Genomic DNA, 21,756 nt, shown 5'->3' with positions numbered 1-21,756 from the left:
AAAAAGTTTTCCATCAGGTCCTCCTCTGCTGACTGACAGCAGCAAAGGGCATGCAATAGGGGTGCAATAGCCAGCTTGCTATTGGGTATTGCAAATTGAAATGGCCAATAGCAATCTAGCTATTCATTTCTATGCCATTTTTTTCTTTTTCTTTTATTCTGATGGCAGCAGCTGTCAGAACACTAAAAAAAAGCATCAGATAGCAAGGGAAGCAATAGCTTCTTTGCTATCTGCAATTATTTCAGGGGGGTGCTCTCTTCCTTGTTGTTGCACCCACCCCATCTCCGTGGCAGAGGGTACATCCCTCAAATGAGAAGGGCACCTCCCTGAAATGACTTATTTCAGGTTGGGATCCCTGTGTTACTGAAAGGTCCACGTTAAACAACAAGTTCACAATTGTCGTTAAAGCATTTAACATGGTTATATGAACACAAGCGAAGGTGTTTGTGTGAGATGGTCTCATCACCATTCATATATGTCCACTGCATCAAAGTTTTTAAATACGTCCCAGTGCCTAAGATTTTTTTCACCAGCATCAAGTATCAATTAACATCAGTCAGTAAACAGCAAATGCTTTCCAGGAAGCATTGCCACTATGCTGTAATATGTTCCACTGAATTGAACACCTAGTTTTATATCAGTTTTTATTATTTGGTCAATGATGTTGTTCTTTTCAGCTTTCTTTAGAATTACATGCAATAGTTCTTGTACACAGTGGGGGCATTTAGGTCCATGGATAATTTCTTTCTGATCAGGAATGTGCCAGGTTAGATTGCAAGGAAACTGGCTGGCAGAATTGGAACCAAAGGGATTTTACACAATATGGTGTCCTGGTGTACTTAAGGAGCATTTTCCCTCCAGATGAATTGGGATAATATCTATTTTATATTTGTTACATGTTCCCATTCACAAAGCATAAGCTAAAAAAATATTTAAAAATGCTTCTTGCAGTTATATTGCTTTTACTTGCTAAAATATATGTTAGGCTTCTCCTTGTTTGTAATGTTAGGAAGAGCTGTGAGGGGTTTGGGTTAAACCTGTCTGTGCTGTGCTCGCTCATTTCATTATAATTTGTAAAGTAGATTTCATCACTGTCTGCCCTACACATTCCACACATTCCTGTCCTCAGTCTTTCTATAGGGACAGATCACTGTGAAGGTGCTCAGAAAACTGTGATTCAGCCATTTTGCCTGCTACAAGAAAATATGTTAAATTGTAATGTTTTTTGGGCTATGCTGTGTGAATAGGAACACATAAACATATAGAGGTTTTTTTTTTTTTCAAATTCGACTGCAAAAGTGGAACTACAATCTCAAGCCCCTATGTTTCCATCTCAGTGTGATAAACAGGCATTTAAGGCAAGCTGGATTGTGAAATGGCTTAAACCAGAACTTCAGTTAAAACTTTTATAAACCCTTGCAGTGGGGCTACCTCCGCACTGCAATTCTTAATTGCTTGTTTTTGCCTAGGGTGAAAAAAAAAGTTATACTCAACTGATTCTCTAAGCTGGCCAGCTCTTAGACCGGTCCCTGGAGCCTCTCTCCCTCTTTGCTGCAGTGGTCTGAGGATCCTCGAGTCATCACATCCAATACAGTCTATTTTGACCCTAGCCAAAAATGAGCACTTAACCCTTGCAGTGCAGGGGTTGATAAAAGTTTTAACTGGACTTGTTCTTCTTTAAAATATATATTTTTGTAATAGTAAATGTAGCTGGGAAGCTAGATTTCTCCTGCACCATGCTAGACAGCGCTGGAGGCAGTAGGAGGGACTGAACAGAGATTTTACAGCATGTCCCTAGATAGAGTATACTATCAGCCTAAAGGGCAAATATAGTATACTGTCAGTCTAAAGTGCTCTGGGCAGAGCTAGTTGTGGCTACTGATAGGGCTATTGATGTTGCTGACAGCTAAAAAGCTTCAGCATCAGCAATGGTAACAACACTGCAGAAAGAAGAGAGTCGTTACACTATGAAAGGAAGTGCCTATCAAATGGCTGTACTGGCAGGATCAGCAGGTAGTTAAAAAATGTTCCAAGGGTACTTAGCAAAACAGTGTCTGCTCTTATTGACCTACATCACATATGTGATTTTATAGTTTACCCCAGAACTACCCAAGGCCAGTGTGGTAAACAAAAGCCAGTATCTATTTCTATGCTTCATTTTTGAGACAAGTGGAATATAGATAATAGCTTTGTGCACAGGCAGACAGTCCACCAACACAGTCAAAGATAACTTGCTTCTCAGCATCTGTTGCTGAGACTTATAGTACAACAACATCTGGAGAGTCATACTTTGCCAAATTCCGAATAAAACATGATATGACCTCTAAACATTGCCCTGGGTTCAACCAGGTAATTAGCACAACATTGTAAGCTATCCTCCAGAAACTTTGGGGAAGATGAAAACATAATCATTTCTTGGTCATCCACTATATTAATGAGCTCACTTATCCACAGTGACCCGACCAGTAATTTGTCATCCTGGAATTGCTCTGTAACGACATGTCCAATATAAGACAGAGCTCTGATTATAATGGATATGAAAAACAATATTTGATAAAGAAAAAAACAACATTTGTAGATCACATAGTAAATGATCCCTCTGTCCATAAAATAAATGATTTTATGTTTAAATGTCATAGTAATTGCTTCCTTGGATGAGAGCCTGCAAAGCTGTAAAAAGCCCCAACTTTCCGAACCTTTGCACTGCAATCCCCCAGACAGCTCTTCCTAAAACCAAATGATTCGAATGAGGAAAAAATGGCTTGCACGCCTCCCTCGTGGTCTTTTTTTTTATTAGTTCTTGCTTTCAAAATGTAGCTAGTACTATTAAGGAACCTTCTGCGTACCAGGTTGTTATGGAAATCTAGCTCTCAGCAGGTCTAACAGTATGGAATCTTGTTTAATGGGGAGCTTTGATCCCCATGTATTGTATGGCTTTTAAATCTGTTTCCAGGAAATCTTGCAATCAGTATGTACTTTGCAGAAGTATCTTCTAATATTTCTTATGTATGATATATATTTTATGGTGATTGTGTGTCTTTGTGTCCTGGTGTGACTACTTACACCCAAAAATACAAATAGCTTCCTGGTTGGCTTTACTCTGCTAGATAAATCATGTATATCCATGTGCATCTACACTCATCACCTAGTCTACCTTTAGTGTTGTTTAAGAAAATGTTCAATTCAGTAAGCATATTGGAACTTACATGTTTGCATTTTAAAATAAACTAATTAACATTATACATTTTGATGTAGAGAAGATTGTGGGAACATGATGAAGGTGAGCAGGAATGGACGTAGATCAAAGAGTGACTGGTATACTGAATATGATATAGTATATAACGAAATAAAAAGTAAGCTGGTAAGAAACAATCTCAAAAACTAGGGATGTTCAGATACCAAGTACCATACTCGGTACAAGTACAGATACTTTTCCAGCTCCAGGACTAGACTAGAGAAAAACTCAAAAGTTAAGAGGCAGATGTCATTTTTAAGGAGCATTCGGAGTTCCTGGGATCTGTACATCTCTGTTTTAATGTATTATTTTTTTTTAATGAATATATGTTAGGGATACACTGATACTGTTTTTTCAAGTACAAGTACTGATACTTGTCCAAGTCCTCACAGATACAAGTACTGATACATTTTTGTTTATTGTCATGTGACAATACAGATTAATGATTTCAAGACAGTGGTGGAGCGCCAGGGCCCAGTCACAGCTGCAACCTCTGCGATCCTGGTAGTCCATGAAAATGCCAAGTATCGTCACTGGTATCTGAACTGGTATCTGAACATCCCTATTAAAAACCATGGGCAGCAATTGCTGCTGACATCTTGGGGGAAGTATATAGGCAGATGGTAATGCCATAAAGTCAGAGAAAAATATAGGTAACAAAGCAAGAGTCATAAAACACTCTCATACAGACCCAAATGAAAAGCATGTAGACGGGGTCTACCAAAAAAACTGTCTCTGAGAATTCAAGTCAACTCCAAACTGAGAAATGTAGTTTGTGCAAGGCGTGTGCTAGTATTAATTTGCCATTCCTTAAGTAGGCACATGCCTACTTAAGGAATGGCAAAAATAAAGATAAAATAACATGGGAATTTCCTAAGTGGGAAATAGTTTATGGGGAATCCCCACTTGCATAAAATTTAGTCGTAGTACACTGGCAACTGGGGCTAGTTTATGGTGATTTTGTATGGTGATTTGTGATAAATCAGCAAATCCACCCTCAAATTTGGCAGATAGAGTGACTGTGTTCCGTACTGATGCCATTGATTTCTATTTTATATGTTAAAATTGTACTCTAGCTAGAACATCTCTCAAAACATTATCCAGAAGAAAGGATGATTTAGCAATCCTATGTGCTCTATCTAACACCATGCTCCTTGGCATCCAGTACCACTTTTGCGATGAGTTGTGTCAGGAAAGGGATTAATTGATGTTGGGTGATGGCATCAGGAATACTTCTAAACATAATATTGCTTTGCCTAAAGTGATCTTCCATTTCAGCTGTTTTTGCTTTGAGCCATAGTAGTTCAGTATTGTGATCATTATGGCAGTCTACCAGTGTATTGTATCCCGTAGAGAGCTCTCCTAATCAATTGATTCTCTCAATATGAGAGACTCTGTCTATAGATATATAGATAGTTCTACTATAGATAGTTTTGCCATCATGGATGATATATTCTGTTCTATGTGGTTTTTGAGAGGCATGTCTTTTATATCAGCCGCTGATACAGGTTGTGTATTGGTAGAGCATGCCTCTAAAGTCAGCATGGCTACTTGAGGTGAGAAATTGGAAGAGTTAATCTCATCCTGAAGATTTTTTTCTCCCCTTTTGCTTTTAGCAGGGCTATAAGTAGTAGGAGAAACAGGTGGAGATGACTCACCCTGTGTCAGATGAGGAGTAGACTGAGCGCCCACAGATGTCGGGTAGTGTTCTCTGTGAGGAGAGGAGCTCATGGAATCGGCGCAATCTTGAGTGCTACTGGAGTTTGCCACCAGGAAGAAATCAGTGTGTTTTTTTGTGGCTGACTGCAAGCTTTCCCCCTCTTCAGTATGGGTCCTAGGCTCTAAATAAGTTGTTTTTGAGTAGGATATGACCCTTTCTTGCAGTGAAATCCATCGCTGGCTGGGTGATATTGGGCAGAGCAGCATCATTGAGCGGAAATCTTGAGTTCCCGATTCATATACATTTTTGATAAAACATTTAACTTCTCATTAATTTGGAGACTTTGGCTTTAAAATAAACCTAATTAAAGGGTATGTAAAGCCAAACCTTTTTTTGTTTGTTTTACTGCCAGTTGGGACTCCATTAGAAAGACCCCTCCCCCTCACTTCCTGTTCTTCTGACAATGGTTTCATCAAACAGGAAGTGAGATTAACTCTCCAACAGCAATACTGCTAGAAATAAAAATGCTTTTTTTTTCTAGAGTTGGAAAGACTAGAATCCCTGTCTGCTCTTCATTGCTGTTGGTATCCCTTTTGCAAAATGTATCCCACTCCTAATAACCATATCCATTTAGAAGCTTGTAAACTTACTTATTGAAGATATCCATAGGGTGTACTTCCTCAATGCACTGACTGCACTCAGCCCTGTGTACATTCATTTCCCTGTGTCATCACTATCACAGAGCCTGCCTTCTGAACTACAAATTAACATTTGAATAATGTAACATTATCACTGCTTGCTGAAGGCAATGCATGATGGGATATGTAGTCTTGGGAAATTGTATCACACCAAGCAGCAGGGAAAGAGACACAGAGCACACTGGGAATCCAGGAAGTTGTTGAAAGTGATGGGCAGACCAAAGGCAGCACTCACTACATAAAAGGGATTTTTCTCAAGTAAGCATTGATTATATTATCAAAACCAACTCTAGTATGTATTCCTATTACAATGCTGATGTTATAACAGGAGAGGATATGCTGGGACTTTACAACTCGATAATAATAACAAGAAATATTATATCTGCAGGTTAAATGTATTAAAAATCCTGCAGTCAGACTACTGCCAATGCAGGTTGATTGAACTGGCTGATTAATTGAATGGGACCTGAAATGTCATACAAAACGTCAAGATACCAGATCAAAATACAGGAGGGACATATATGAAATGTAATGAATTATGAAAATATGATACAGCAAGCAAACTGAGTTCTTGTCAAACGTCACATAAGGAAAACTCCTCTCTGTTTCACTACCTCTTTATAATCTTAATTGAATGACTGAAGGATTTATTGTAATATTTTCCACATCATGCCCCCGATTCATATCTTAACAATCCCGCAACATGCGTCCAATCTGATAAATAAACTATTGTAAAATGTCTCACTTTTCAAGGGCTCAGTTTCTGTCATTATATTTGGAAAGAGCTTTCCCAAAGTTATTATACCGAATTCATGCAAGTTGGTGTAATCTAAACAGATGTCCTATTTATTTATACATTAGTAAGTCCATGTTTTACTACCCAGCCGTCACAAACACTCACATGTGGTCCCAGAGCATTAGCATAGCAGTAAATCATAACTCACAAGTCGGCAATGTACAGGAATGGCTCTGCCGTCTATTCTTGCAGCAACAATACAAGAATTTAAGAATAAAATAAGTCAGGACAGAAAGACTGGAAATTCCAATGACTTGGAAAGTGTGAGCTTCAGCTCTTTCATGCTTATTCTTCCCTGGTGGAGCAGTGCCTCATGACAAACATGTGCATAGAAAGTGTCCTGATGAAGTGTCATTGGTTAAATGCCTGTGTGTGTTCTTGGTTGGTATCTTAGTGAGTAGTGAAGTGAAGCTAAAGCTGACTATACACTATAAATTATACCCCTTCTTCTTGCACAATTTGAGATGCTAAGCGTTTATCCTGAAGACCAAAGCTGAACCATGTTTACAATTTTTAAGTCAAAATCTAAAGTTGCCTCCTGTCATAATTACATTGAAATCCAACTGCATCCAAACTTTTCTTTTTTAGTTATGGACAGACTGGGTAAGGGATAGAACCTAATTTTTATTTGCAGCAACAAAGGGAAGGGTTAGAAACTGTCATGTTACTATTGCCATAGATATATCCATTCAGCTTTTTACCCCGAACACCATTGGTGCACACAGGGCATTCCCTATATTGAGGCAGCCTGAGGCAGTTGTCACAGGCAGCCACTCATTGGGGGACAGCCAGGTGGTGCTGGGGGGGGGCAGCAGGGGGGTGGCCACAGCATCCCAGGTTTCTAAGAGCCGTACACAAACTGGTGCACTGTGCAGTGCCACCCATCTCTGTGACAATGTTGGTTGACAAGAACTGAGTGGGAATGCTCTGGCTTGTGTCCCACCTAGCTCCTGGCAACCAGTGACAACAGTGAGCTGGGTGGCACACTGGAATGAGCCGCTGACAGTGCAGTCTGGCATCCCTCCCCAGAATGGCATCACTTCAGGAGGTAATTTAGCTAGGGACAGTGCATGGCTACCAGTGATATAGTATAAGTTGTAAAATAAAATAAAAAAGCAGCAGTCTACAGTGAGCCTCAGTTGTGTGGCAGATCCCTAATAAGTAAAGAGAAACTAACTATGCTGGGCTTGAGTCAATTGTATGTTTTATAATGGAGCATTATGGGTTAGACAGGGAGATAGTTTTCTGCCTAGCCAAGAAAAGCCATGGTCAAGGGTGGCAGGGTAGCCAAGCGAGGCACACAGCCATCTACATTTTTAAACTGTCAGTAACATATTTCTTATGTATAACAAGAAGTTGAGATTGCTGCCCTGTCTACTAGTGCCATCCAGCTTGGTCCTCACTGTAGCAGTCCTGGAAAAATGTGTGCATTTGCAGAATAGTGCACAGTGTACTAATGAAGGCACAGGCTTGCAATACTTTTCTAGTGTAAGACAAAGACACACAAAAGTTTATTACAGAAGTGGGAACCTCTTAGTGCCTAAATCTATCTTTTTGTTTTATTTTACCAGAGACTGAAAACACAACCTGGTAGGGCACTATATGTAGGTTCGTAGGTTTGTGAAGACTTTTATAGGTAAATTTGTAGGTAGATGGAGAGCTTTCAAGGTAGATCTGTAGGTTTATAGAGACTTTTATAGGTAGGTTTGTGGAGAGCTTTATAGCTAGATTTATAAGTTTGTGGATACTTTTATATGTAGGTTTTTGTAGGTTTGTGGAGAGCTTTAAAGGTAGATTCGTAGGTTTATAGAGACTTTTATAGGTAGGTTTGTGGAGAGCTTTTATATGTAGGTTTGTGGAGAGCTTTCTTTTTTCCCATAAGTAAAATTAGATCTCTTAGTGCTATATATATATATATGTACAAGAAGTAAATCTATTTCATTCTGACAGTCCTTTACATTTTTTGACTTAAGCCATCTTTTCCTTTCCTATTGTACCTTCAGATATTAACAAGAGAAAATCTCTTTCCAAATAGTTACAGGATGTCAAACTCAGGTTCCCAGACACTTACCAAAAAAGCTCTCTATTATTACAACAGAAGCAGCAATAAACCTCCCAGAGTTTTGTTAAGCCATAGTAGATTACTAGGCTTTACTTTCACCTTTCACCTTTCAGAGCCCAAGCTGGAAAATGCTTAAGAAGTATAATGCATTGCCCATTTCTGGAAGCTGGAACCCTCATTGTGCTACTGAGTACATAAAATCTGTTGTTTTCACAGATAGTCTATACCCAGTACACATGACGGAAAAATGTAAGTGGTTTTAATTTTTGTTTAAGGTAACAAATCCCAAGACTAAAGACAAGCAATAAAAAAACACTCCTGGTAAAATCTAAAACACAGAAATGACTAATTGTTTTCTGACCATATGCATAAAAATATTTTTACAGTAAAGTTATATTGCTAAAATGGAACATAAGGAAAGACTATTAAGGAATTCTCATTAGTTACCAATGACGGACAAACTATACATGAAATGTTTATTTTTCCCAGGGGCCAATTCTTGTTCAGCCCTTTAATGAAAACCCTTATTTGTATTATTTCAAATCATTGTATTGTTGGTGAAAAGTACAATGCGACCAATCATTTGCACTTTTTTTTTGTATGTCTAGCTGTTTCATTATGTTTTTATGCTATAAATATATATTATGTAATAAGTGTCATGTGATATTTGAGGAAAATGTCCAGGCTCACAATTAACAATTTCAGTTTAGCTAGAGGGTTGTATGGCTAGACTAAGTGTAAAGTAATAGTTACATTTGCAGCCTTGGTGTGAAGATCGATGAAGCTTTTCCAGTAATACTCTACCCTTGCTGCACTTGCTCCCTGTCTGCCAATGAAAGACTCTCGTAGATCAGTTAGAAAGAAAGGAAGTAAAGGGAAGAAACTTCCAGACGAACTGCAATAGTTTATGAAGATTTGTTTTGCAGTAAGAGCGGCTAAGCTGTGGAGCGCTTAATCACATCTGGTAATGATGCCAAAGATAATAATGGACAGGGAGTGTTTCTTTCTTCCCATACCTATAGTTACTCAAGTCTGTGAATGCAATATTTTGATTTACTCTGGCTGTCCTTGGGGGATCAAAAAGCATTTTTCCTTAAAATTTTCCTTGGCAAAATTGGCAACAGTTGTCCAGGGGCCAGTTTTGCATTCCTCTAGACCAAAAGTACAAAAGTTACATATTACATAGTTGCATAGTTTGCAAGGTTGAATAAAGACACAGGTCCAGTCAGTTCAACCTGCATGTGTGCCTTTATGAGTCTCTAAGAATTCCCATACTCATATATATTATATTTACTGAGGAAGACATCTAAAGGCTTTTGGAATTCATCTGTGCTATCAGCTGATAGCACTACATGGAGAGGGGAGTTACACATTCTTATTGCTCTAAAAGTTTAAGATGAAACCTCTTTTCCATCAATTTCATTGGGTGGTCACATGTCTTCTTCAGGGACCTTAGTCCCAGTTTATTACTGATTCTATAGTCACTATCGAACAATTTGTACATTGCCATCATATCTTCTCTTAAACCCCTCTTGTCCAGCGTAAATAGTTGTAATATTTGTAATCTTTGCTCATAGCCAAGGTCCTTCAGCTCCCTTGGTAATTTGTTGCCCTTCTCCAAACTCCCTCAAGTTCAAGGTCATTCTTCCTGTGGATTGGTGGCCAAACTGAACCAGTGTTCTGTAAAGGGGCAGAATTATAGATTTGTCTCTAGAGTAAATACCGTTTTTATGCAAGATAATAATCTGCTTGTGCTGTTAGTTGCACCCTGGCATTGCATGCTATTGCTAAGTCTGTGGTCTAATAGGACAATCAGGGGTTTCCATAGCCTTTTCACTGCCTGAGACAGGTGGTTGTGCTGGTGACGTACACTAACCAAGAAGGGGGGCTCTGCCGAGCTCTGGCTCCAGTCAGAGGGTGCCGCTTATCTCCTGGCAACATCACTGGTTGCCAAGAGGTGAGTGGGGCACCAGCCAGAGCATCTCAGATTGCTAAAAGTTGGGCAGGGAGATGTGTATGGGCCTTATTTTTATTATTATACAGGATTTATATAGCGCCAACAGTTTGCGCAGCGCTTTACAATATAAGGAAGATATTACAATTGCAATACAATTCAAGACAATATGGTGAGGAGGGCCCTGCCCCTGAGGGCTTCCAATCTAATGGGAGTGGGAAGTGATACGTGAGGAGGTAGCTGTGTGGGGATGAATTGTTTGAGAGATTGATATTTTAGTGGTTAGTTTGGATAAGCTTCCCTGAAGAGATGAGTCTTAAGGGAACGCCTAATGGTAGACAGAGTAGGAGATAGGTGGACGGGTTGGGGTAATTAGTTCCACAGAACGGGGGAGACTCTGGTGAAGTCCTGGAGGTGAGCATGGGAGAAGTTGACAAGGGAGCTAGAGAGCAAGAGGTCTTGGGAGGATCTTAGGGGACGTTTAGGGTGATACTTGGAGACAAGGTTTGAGATATAGACGGGGCCAGAGTTGTGGATGGCTTTGTAAGTGGTTGTTAATATTTTAAATCTTATCCTTTGGGCTATTGGAAGCCAGTGCAGGGATTGACAGAGGGGGGTTGCAGACACTGAGCGGTTGGTTAGGTGGATATGTCTGGCAGCAGCATTTATGATAGACTGAAGAGGGGATAGCATGTGTAGAGGTAGGCCAATGAGGAGGGAGTTACAGTAGTTGAGATGAGAGATAACAAGGAAGTGGATAAGCAGCTTTGTTGTTTCATTGGTCAGGAAGGGCCGTATTTTGGAGATGTTACGAAGGTGAAGGCGGCAGGATTTGGATAGTGATTGGATGTGGGGAAGAAAGGTGAGGTCCGAGTCAAGGATGACACCCAGCACCCTGGCATGGGGGGAGGGTTGGATGGTTGTGTCATTAACCATGATTGAAAAGTTGGGGGAGGGTGCGCGGGGGGTGTGGATACCATAAGCTCAGTTCTTGATAGATTGAGCTTTAGGAAATGTTGTGACATCCAGACGTATATGTCAGTTAGTAAGTTAGTGATGCATAAGGAGACTGAAGCGGTGAGTTGTGGAGTGGAGAGATAGATTTGAGTGTCGTCAGCATAGAGGTGATACTGGAAGCCATGTGAGGAGATCAGCTGACCAAGAGAGGAGGTGTAGATAGAGAAGAGAAGGGGTCCAAGGACAGAGCCTTGGGGGACCCCAACAGACAGGGGAAGAGGAGAGGAAGATGTAGATTTGTAGGTTACACTAAATGAGCACCTAGATAGGTAGGAGGAGAACCATGAGAGAGCAGAGTGTTGTAGGCCAAGCGAGTGGAGTTTTCTGAGGAGCAGAGGGTGGTCAACAGTGTCAAAAGCAGCAGAAAGGTCTAATAGCAAGAGTACGGAGTAGTGGCCGTTGTTTTAAACTGTTAGTAAGTCATTAGTAAGTTTTAGGAGGGCAGTTTCAGTGGAGTGTTGAGGGCGAAAGCCGGACTGTAGGGGATCGAGAAGGTTGTTATCACTGAGGTGGCTGCTCAGGCGATTGTAGACGAGGCTTTCTAGGAGTTTGGAGGTGAAGAGAAGTAAGGAAATAGGTCTGAGATTGCTGAGGTTGGTGGGGTCCAGTGAAGGTTTTTTGGGTATTGGGGCGACCAGTGCATGTTTTAGAGGGGAAGGGAAGATGCCAGTAGAGAGTGAAAGATTAAAAATGTAAGTAAGAGAGTGTAGGATAGAGCAAGAGGGTGATCGGAGTAGCAGTGAGGGTACAGGGCCCAGGGGGCAAGTGGTGAGGTGTGTGTCAGAGAGAAGCTTTGCAACCTCCTCTGTGGAGACAGGGTCAAAAGAGGAACGTAATAGGTGTGACGGAGGGTCCGGTACATAAAGAGGGAGAGGTGACTGGACAGTGGGCATTTCATCTCGGATTGCATCTATTTTGTTTTTGAAATGAATCGCAATGTCCTGGGCAGTGAGTGAGTTAGTGGGTGGTGGCGGTGGAGGTCTGGATGAGAGTGTATTTTTTTTTTTCAGCATGTTAGTTTTTATTGATAGAATAAATGGTAACAATGCAGGTAAACTCCAAAGTGAAACAACACATGGATCAAGTAGCAGTGCGCAGACTGCGATCCAAAAATGTAGCTCGATTGCATGTGAACAGTAGTAAGGATTAAACATATCAACATCTGTTGGAACTACTTCGAGAGTGTATTAATGAGAGTGACAAAATAAGTCTGTTTGGAAGCACGGACGGAGGAGTTATATTTTAGGAGGGTAGCTTTGTACAGGGTAAAGTCTAGCAGAGACCTAGATGTATGCCACAATCGCTCCAGAGTGTGGCTATGTCACTTGAGATTTCTAGTTTCTTTGGTTTGCCATGGTTGTAGCGGACGTGGTCTAAGTCTGCGAGTAGTGAGGGGAGCCAAGGTGTCCAGGGAGGATGAGAGCGAGCTGTTGAAGACAGAAGTAGCCAGGTCAGGGCAGGACAGGGGTGAGATTTCATCATAGAGGTAGTCAGTAGCAGAGTAGAGAAGAGAAGGGTCGAGGAGGCAAAGGTTTCTCCGGGTGACAGTGTGTCGTGTAGGGGGATTCATGGTTGGGGACAGGGTGAGGATGAAACTGAGAAGGTTGTGGTCTGAGAGGGGAAAAGGGGTGTTTGAGAGGTTGCAAGGAGTGCATAGGTGAAAGAGAAAATAAGATCTAGTATGTTACCATCAGAGTGAGTAGGAGTGTCTGACCATTGTGTTAGGTCAAAAGAAGAGGTTAGGTTAAAGTGACATTAAACCCTCAGATTTTTTAACATAAAACAATACTGTAATGTGTGCCTTACTGTAATCCATGGTTGTTTCCCTTCTCTTTGCTGCTTTTCCTTTTAAATCCTCATGTCTTCTCAAGCTTGGTGAGAACTTCCCTTTTCAGCTCAGGTTCTCTTCCTGTAGTGCTGGCTCAGGTTACAAGCCTATACACAGACACCGTGTATCTATTCCTCAGACAAGGCAGTCTGCTGCAAAACAGAAGTTCTGCAGAGCATGAGAACAGATACAGATTTAAAAGGAAGAGCAGCAAAGAGAAGGGAAACTACCATGGATTACAGTAAGGCACACATTACAGTATTGTTTTTTATGTTAAAAAATCTGAGGGTTTAATGTCACTTTAAGAAATTGAGTTGAAGCCAGGGTGTTAGTGTTATTAGCAATGTTAAAGTCACCAAGAATGATAGTGGGTATTTCTGAGGAAAGAAAGTAAGGTAGCCAGGCAGAGAAGTCATTAGGAAAGCGAGATAGCGGTCTAGGAGGTCACTATATTACAGCAACCCTCAGAGAAACTGGAGAAAATAAGCGAATACAGTGAGCTTCAAAAGAGGAGAGGGATAGAGAGGTACATGAAGGCATTACATGAAAGGTGCATTTTGGGGATAGAAGGATTCCCACTACACCTCCTTTTCGTCCACTGGGTCTGGGTGAGTGTTTCCAGTGGAGGCCACCATGGTAGAGAGCAGCAGGGGAGGTTGAGTCGGATTCCTGAAGCTGAATCCGAAGCTGGAGAGTAGAAATCAGATTTGGTGGAGATAGAGGTGACATGAGTGAACAGGATTACCTGCAGTGTGGATGCAGCAGTGCAGTTATATGATTGCTTTTTCCAAGTGCATTTTCTAAGTGCAAAGTTAATGACGACACTTAATACCAGAGACACTTTGTATCAAAGACATTGCAAAGTGCCTCTGCCCCCTAGCAGTAGTGCTTTCCCCCATAAGCCCATCTGAATTTATAGGGCTGTGTGGCGTATTATAGCGGGGTGCTGGTTGTGCACTCTAACTGGGAGGGCTCCACTCAGCTCTGCCTCAGACCAGAGCATTCCATTCAGTCACTGGCAACCAGTGATGTCACTGGCTACCAGAAGCTGAGTGAGACGCCAGCCAGCGTGTCCCAGGTTAAGAGCTGGGCAGGGAGATGTGTATGCCCCTTTTTATAGGGATGGCCCTCAGGACAACCAAATTGTTTCCCATCAATGACTTACCCAGAGGAGTTTTTTTACCACCCAAATGCAAAACTTTACATTTTAACATTTTGAAGTTGTGAGTGGACTTTATTAAAGTGGACCTTGTACTAAATTATAAGTCTGTTTATCAAATACCACCACATGTCAAAATGTTGCTATCCATAAATTTGTGATGCAAAATTAAGTTGTAAAAAACATACTTACCCTATCGTTGCACAGCAGACTGCGACATCACAATTCTTCCTACCAGATCCCAGGAACACTGAATATCCCAAATTACATAAAGGGACACTCCACCACAGTGCAGGAACTTCCTGTTGTGAGATTTGAGATCCTTGGCTTTCCAAGGATCTCACCAAGAGGATCATGAAATCACCCTCGCTTAGGCACTGCAGGCAAAAGCAGTCTGTAAGGAAAGTGGATATTGAAACGTATGTTTAAAGTGGATTGCAGTGTTTTGACATGGGGTAGAGGGCTAGTGTTGAAAATCCGGACCTTGGATTTGGGTACAAGGTTGCTTTAACTATAAAACCATTTAATGTGAAATAACTATGTCTTTAAATATGGTATGTCTAATAAATGTCATTTTGCTGACTGTTACTAGTCACCGGCAGTACAAGGGCTGTAAACACTGCCCAGCCAGGGCTAATGGGCTGAACAGCCAGCAGTCTGCTCCTGAGTATGTTATTCCATCCAGGGATTAGATACTGGTGGTGAGGGAGTCATATGGAGCTAGTTAATGAAAACTGCAGCTATTTTTTAAAGCAGACATAAACCCTAAATAAATGACATTTGATTTGCTAAAGCAGTGTGTATCATAAACAATTGCCATTTTTTAATAATTTTTTTCATCCTTTGTCATATCCTAGTGCTGCTGATTTTCTGTAGCCATTTTTGCACCTGCTTCCTGTTTACATGCACTCAAGGTAGAGCGGCATGATATTTTCTTAGGGCAGGTTTCCTGACTTGACTATTCCTGTATAATCTGTTTTGAAATAGCCACTTGTAGTCTTCCTCGGAAAACCCATGTGACAGAGTGACAACACAGGAGCACAATTGGTAAGGTGGGACAGCGTTGTCACCCTGTACCAGGAAGTGCCTGAAAAAGAACAATTATGGCAGGATCACCAAGCATTAGAAAGCAGCAGGCTTAAAGGTTTGAACATACTAATACTTTAAAATTAAAATAACATGTTAAAACATAGTGATTTTTTAGTGTTTAAATACTCCACTTAAAAAATCAACCCATTCTCAATAAACTCTTTGTTAAAAAAAATTAATAACCCCGTGATTGTTGACAATAAAGCTTGTTTGATGAAAGACCTTGCCTACCACCCTTCTTTTCAGCATTCTGATTTTTGCTACTGCACAGGTGGTCCTCCATACTACTGCCCTACTCACTGGAATCACAAAACTGTAACCCCCAAGCTCAGAAACATTGACTTTTGCTTGCATCCTCCATTACATTGTAACAGCTTAGACATTTATTGCCCTATAAATACACATGTCCAATGTATCTTGATGGTATGCCTGCAAGGGAAAGCATTAAGCTTGTAAAACAAGACAAATAGGATGTTAAAGGTATTAGCCATGCCTAGGATAATGTTTTATGTGTGTCATTTATAAATCCTTGAGTAAAATGCCGCAAGCTGTTGACAGTAGTCAGTAATTGTAGAAACATAAAACTTGTGGAAACAGATACAATCATAAAATCTTCTACGATCTCATCATACCTTGCAGGCAATTGTAAAACCAATTAATGGGGGGGACACGTCTAGGGTCATTTGGAGACAGATAGTATTTTCCTTCTGAAATTTTAAGACTTTGTTTACTTTTTCAATTTTGGAAAATGGTGAAGGGAGAATTAAAAGAGTAGCTATGAAAAGCAATATCTTCTGCTAGATATTCTTTTCTGGTTTTCTAGCCTTGTTCTGGAGTTAGTAGACGCAATATCTAATGTTATAATAGTTATACTTACTCTTGTAGTTGTGATGTGAAGGGTAGAATAATTCCTCCATCGAACAGTACTCCCCTGTCCAGGTCTGAAGAAGTCCCAGTTGCTTGTCTGGTACATTTGACTTTTAGGAGCCATCCTATGACAGGTAGAAGGGCAGACAATTAAGGCCAATAAGGGGTGTAGATGAAAAGCACAGCACCAGATATTAATTTTAGAATTACACGGTATAACTTTAAAACCAAACTCCAGCTTATAATTAAAAAAAGAATAGCCCAGGCAGTTAAAACAAAGACAGCTCTAGATGGAGTACTCATTTCCTTTATTGTGCTGTCCTTCTTACCACCACTAGATGTCCTCAGTTCTTTGGGTTAAATGACGCCCAGCATCATTCAACCCACTGCTTGAGAGTGTAGAGTGTCATGTAGCATCCCCACATCACCCTGCACTTAAATTGCATATGGCAGCAGTGAGTGTGAGTGTAGAGTGTCATGTAGCATTCCCCACAGCACCCTGCACTTAAATTGCACATGGCAGCACTTGATTTGCCCGGAGCTGTCACATGGTGTAGGAAGAGTATTCAGCCCTGTGTAAACATCAACTGAAGAAGTTAGCTAACACAGGGGGATCTTTCTTACCTCCCAGTGGCTGAACAGAAAAGGGGAAGTGGGGGATAGGTCAGTGTATACTGCTAAGATGGCATATCTTGTAGAAGTTATGCCAAAAAAGGCCTAAAGACATTAAAGACATTGCCTTATACAATGCCAAATCTCCTATGACTAACAATAATCAGAGGCAGGATTGGGTGGGATGTTTCTTAGATTATCTCAAAATGCAGATATGGAACGTTAGGGCTACAAGAACCGGAGTGCCTAGGCATAGTCACATGTCAGGAAGTGCACTGCTATTGTATGGAGGAATTCAAGGCAAATGTAAATTTTTCTGGGTACATTTCCTATGGAAAATCATGAACTTTTTGAGTAAAGGTACACATTAAAATGTAGCTCATTGTATTATCTTGCATGGGTAAGGCACCAGTTCACTTCAAAGAAAAAGTGTTCCTTTGCAATAAAAAAAACCAAACCTTATGTTCTTCACTTACAAATAATTACAACCCCTCCCCCTCATGCTGCCTATAAGGACTTACCTTAAATGATGCCTTACATATTTATATTTTAATCTCTGTACTGTTTCCTTTCAGTTCGGCTTTATTGAAGGAACTAATGCCTATTCTATTAGATGTATTTGGTTGCAGAAATATGAAAAACTAGTCATGCATTTTGTAAAATGGCAACTAATGTATTTTATGTGTAATGTTAGATTGTTGGTCATCATAACCCATCCCACTTCAGCTCTAGAAGTTGTTCTGTCTAGTGCAGCCATTCTCAACCAGGGTGCTGTGGTACCCCAAGATGCCTCCTGGCTTCCTTAGAGGGGTCTTGAAATTTTCACACAGCATCATGTCTTTTTAGGGAGCAGGTGAACTGGCTGTCGGCAGCATGGAAATGTGTGATGCTAATCCAGTGAGGGTGGGGTCCATTTGGAAAAGGATAGAAGTTTGCCTCCAACCAGACCTGCTCCACCTCCCACCCTTTGCCATGCTGCATAATGTGATTGCAGGACACTATTGTAAAAGGGGACTGAGGACTCAGATGTGAAAGAGAGTTCTGATGTGAAGGGGGAACTCTGATGTGAAAGGAGAAACTCTGATATAAAATGGGGGCTCCTGATGTGAATGGGGGCTTCTCATGTGAAGAGGGCTCCTGATGTGAAAGGGGGCTCCTAATGTGAAGGGGGAAACCCTACATTCTTTTGGTATTTGGTGATCATTTTTTTCATTTTTATATTTACATTTTTTACATTTTAGACTGGGGTGCCTCGAGATTTTGCATACTTTTAAAGGGTGTCATGACTGAAAAAAGGTTGAGAAACACTGGTCTAGTGAACATTGTAAGCTGTTTGCACATTCAAGCCACACATAAACTTTAAGACATATGAATCATCAAGAAAGAACAAGACTTCACTTTGGGCTTCTCTAGGGAAAGCCAAAATATATTTTCTTTCCTTCATTTCCAAACAATTTCCAACAAATTAACAATTTCCTTCACCTTTCACCCTTGTTCTATAATGATCTTGTTGTAATTAATCAAGTGATTAAACCTTGCTATTTCGAAGCACTATAATAATAGCTTAAAGTAACACTTTCAAACTTTAAATTGGAGATCTTTTAAACAAACTAAATCATTTTTAAATACAATTTGACATGCTTAGAATGTTGCGGTTGGTTGACCACAGATTTCATAAACCTCTGCAACAGTCTGTAATAGGCTGCCTTCACCTACGCAACTATTTACTCTATGGTTTACCACATGTAAATTCATCCCTTATGTATTCATGTCCTAGAACTTTATACCTATATGTATTGTTGAGAAATGAACTCATAGTGCACTGTTTGATGCTAAGCTTCAATTTTGACATGATGTCCCACGATTGAAATTAAGATCAGTTTTCTGGCCAGTTCTATGCTCTATAAATTTGTTGATTCATATATTGTATTTGCTGTATACATGGTTAACCTTTAAGTTTACTAATTTTATTTCATCTATTTTTTTTACTTGTGATGATTTCTATGCTAGTCCTATTTTATTAGACACCACGATAATGTATGGTATATTCTTATACATTATTGTCTTATAATCTAATTCCGTGACATCTGCATCTGCATTTGATATTCTACACTGTATACAGTGCATACTCATTATCAGTAATAAATACTGATTCAAATCTCCCATTTCATCTTTGCTGCCCTGATATAGGTGTACCCTTTAAACCTCCAAAATGCTTTGGCTTTTCATAATAAAAGACTCTCAATTTAATTAAATCTGGACATGTTCAAGTTGTGTTGCTTTCCTCTTTGCAGATCTAGGACTTAGCCTACTCAGTGGCACATACGTTAAGAAGCATTTTTTGTATTACGGATTTGTTTTCTGCGCGTTTATATCTGAACACCAAAAAATAAAATGAAATGTTTTACCTGCTAATTAATTTTTTTCTTTTTTCTTAGTTGGAGAACTATATTGTGGACAACATGAAGTCAGAGATGGTTCAGATGCAGCAAAATGCGGTTCAGAACCAGACGGCTACTATGCTGGAAATAGGAACAAGTTTGCTGAGCCAAACAGCAGAGCAGACTCGGAAGCTCACTGATGTGGAGACTCAGGTAGGTGACAGGGTCTCTGTGTAAGAGATAGTTGCCAGAGTAAAAGCAGGGCTGGTGTGAAAGCATGGTGTCTATATGGTTAGCACTCTTGCTTTGTAGCTTTATGTTGGTTGATACCCTACCTGGGTCATTTGTATGCATGACATTTATTTGTTCTCCACACCCTGTTTCTACCCCACAAATCAAAGAGATATTGGTAGGTATAATCTGTCTACCTGCAAAACTGCAGCAAGTGTGTGTGCATGTAGTGTAGGGACAATTGAATGTGAGCTCCTTTAGATGGCACAGATTGAGTAAATAAATTGTACTATTGAGAGGGGATAGCAGCAAGATTTCTGTTTCTGAGTCACTTCCACATCTATTACTTGGTTTCAGACTGGGTGCAGCAGTGAGCCCTGACCTAAGCAAAATACGGGGTTTATTGTGAGTGTTCAAAATCCCCATTACACCATCACGGTAAAAATGAAGGAGGACCTGTACTGTGGAAGCTGTGTCCAAAGAAGCAACCTAGGGGTAAAGAACTAGTCACCAATATTGCCTGGGAACTCCCTGCAGCTGATCTTTTTCGAGTGACCAACTTACCATGCCTTGTTCTACACTGTGTCTCTATGTGGAGGTGTCCATCTTGGTAGAGGAGCAGGGCTTTGCTTCCTGTCAAAGTTTCCACTTTGATGACTGGTGGGATAATATTCAGGAAACAAAAGAAGAGGTAGAGGAAACCCAGATCCCCAGAATGAATAAAATATATGCAGAGAGATTCTTTCACCTTGGATGAAGAACCTTAGGTACAGCTTCCTCTCCACAAGGAGAACAGTGAGCATCACTGTAGTGACATCACCAGATCTCACTCCAGATCTCTTAGGGTAGCAGTAAGAATTAGTGGTGCCTTAAGAGCACTGCAGATATACATCCATGAGACATGAAGGAATACCTAAGTACAAGAAGTTCATTGCTATTGTTCAGAAGTAATTTAATGCAAAAAGATGAATGCACATTTTTTTTCTGGGTACTGCATAGTTACAATTAATATTTATAGATATTCCATATAAGACATAAAATCTTCACTTTTTGAATTAGGATCCACTTGTAAAGATTATTACTAATAAAATCATCAATCACTTTTTTAAATGCTATTGTATGGGCAGAAGGAAATTTGATTTAGAATCCTAAATTTATCAAAAAGTTGGCATTATACACTAAAGAAAATAGTTATGATGATGACAATCTTTCACCCCTGGCTATAGCAGTAATACAATAACAGTTAAGATGATGGTTCCTTTATACAACTACTACAAAAACCGATGTCACATATGATACTATCATAAATATACTTATAAGCGTGTCAGTGGTACATGTTAAACAAATGATATACACTGAAGCTGGAAAAGTCAACACTGATGGTGTGTAACAGAAAGTCCCATGTTTTAGTGTTGTATTCCATGTAATGAAAACACTGAATGTGCCATTCATATAAAGGTTGAGGTCAGACAGTAAACTAAACAACATCTAAGTTCAAATAAACACTGGAACTAATAGCTGCGAGTGATACATATGTTAGCCAAAATAAATTTGTTCGTTCATCTATTAATTCTTTTTGAAGTAGATTATTAATTTCCGATAATGCTCCTCTATTTATTTTGCTTCAGAAATTCGACTCTGGCTTCACAATAATTGTACCTGTGACAATTTTACAACTTTGGCATGAACGAGCACAAAGATCAATGATTCAGCCATTAGGCAATTATGGGAATCGCTTGCCGGAGCGATAAAAAAAACAGTGTTTTTCTTTGTGGCTTCTTTTGCTTTATTAGAGTGCCCTGAAAATAAGACAACTGTAGTGTATTTTCAGTAAATTCGGCATTTTCAGTTATTATTTTAACATTTACCTGAAAGTAATTTTTGAGGAGCCTCACATTTTTTCTGGGTTGCTGGTCCATATTTTTTATTAATGCAGGTACTGTACATATTTGTAATTTCTTCCTCGACTGGTCATGTGTATAACAAGAAAATGTATTAATTTTCCTTTTTCGGTGACTACTGTCAAGCCAGAACTGTCAAGTGTTTTTCAAGTCACAACTTTTTTTTCTTAGTTTTAGTTAGAGTGGAGAGAGATTAGAACCCCTATTGGATATGTACTGCTATCCAGGACACTCTAATAGAGATTTTTCCCCCCACTTCCTGTCAT

General features: G+C 39.9%; 1 protein-coding gene across 4 annotated transcripts in view; it reads left to right on the top strand.

Annotated features, from left to right (window-relative positions):
- ANGPT1 (angiopoietin 1) overlaps nt 1-21,756 on the top strand; it is a 237,483-nt gene that overhangs the window by 124,297 nt on the left and 91,430 nt on the right. For all 4 annotated transcript variants that reach the window (XM_018570749.1, XM_018570726.1, XM_018570734.1 and 1 more), the window contains exon 2: nt 19,416-19,571. In XM_018570749.1, the coding sequence (XP_018426251.1) occupies nt 19,416-19,571 (156 nt within the window). The remainder of the gene's footprint in view (nt 1-19,415; nt 19,572-21,756) is intronic.

Source organism: Nanorana parkeri, unplaced genomic scaffold (genome assembly GCF_000935625.1).
Source record: "Nanorana parkeri isolate BGI_ZX_2015 unplaced genomic scaffold, ASM93562v1 scaffold39, whole genome shotgun sequence".
In the NCBI taxonomy this organism is placed as follows: Eukaryota; Metazoa; Chordata; class Amphibia; order Anura; family Dicroglossidae; genus Nanorana; species Nanorana parkeri.
The sequence above is the reverse complement of the archived record's forward strand: the minus strand, read 5'-3'. Positions and strand labels throughout refer to the sequence as shown.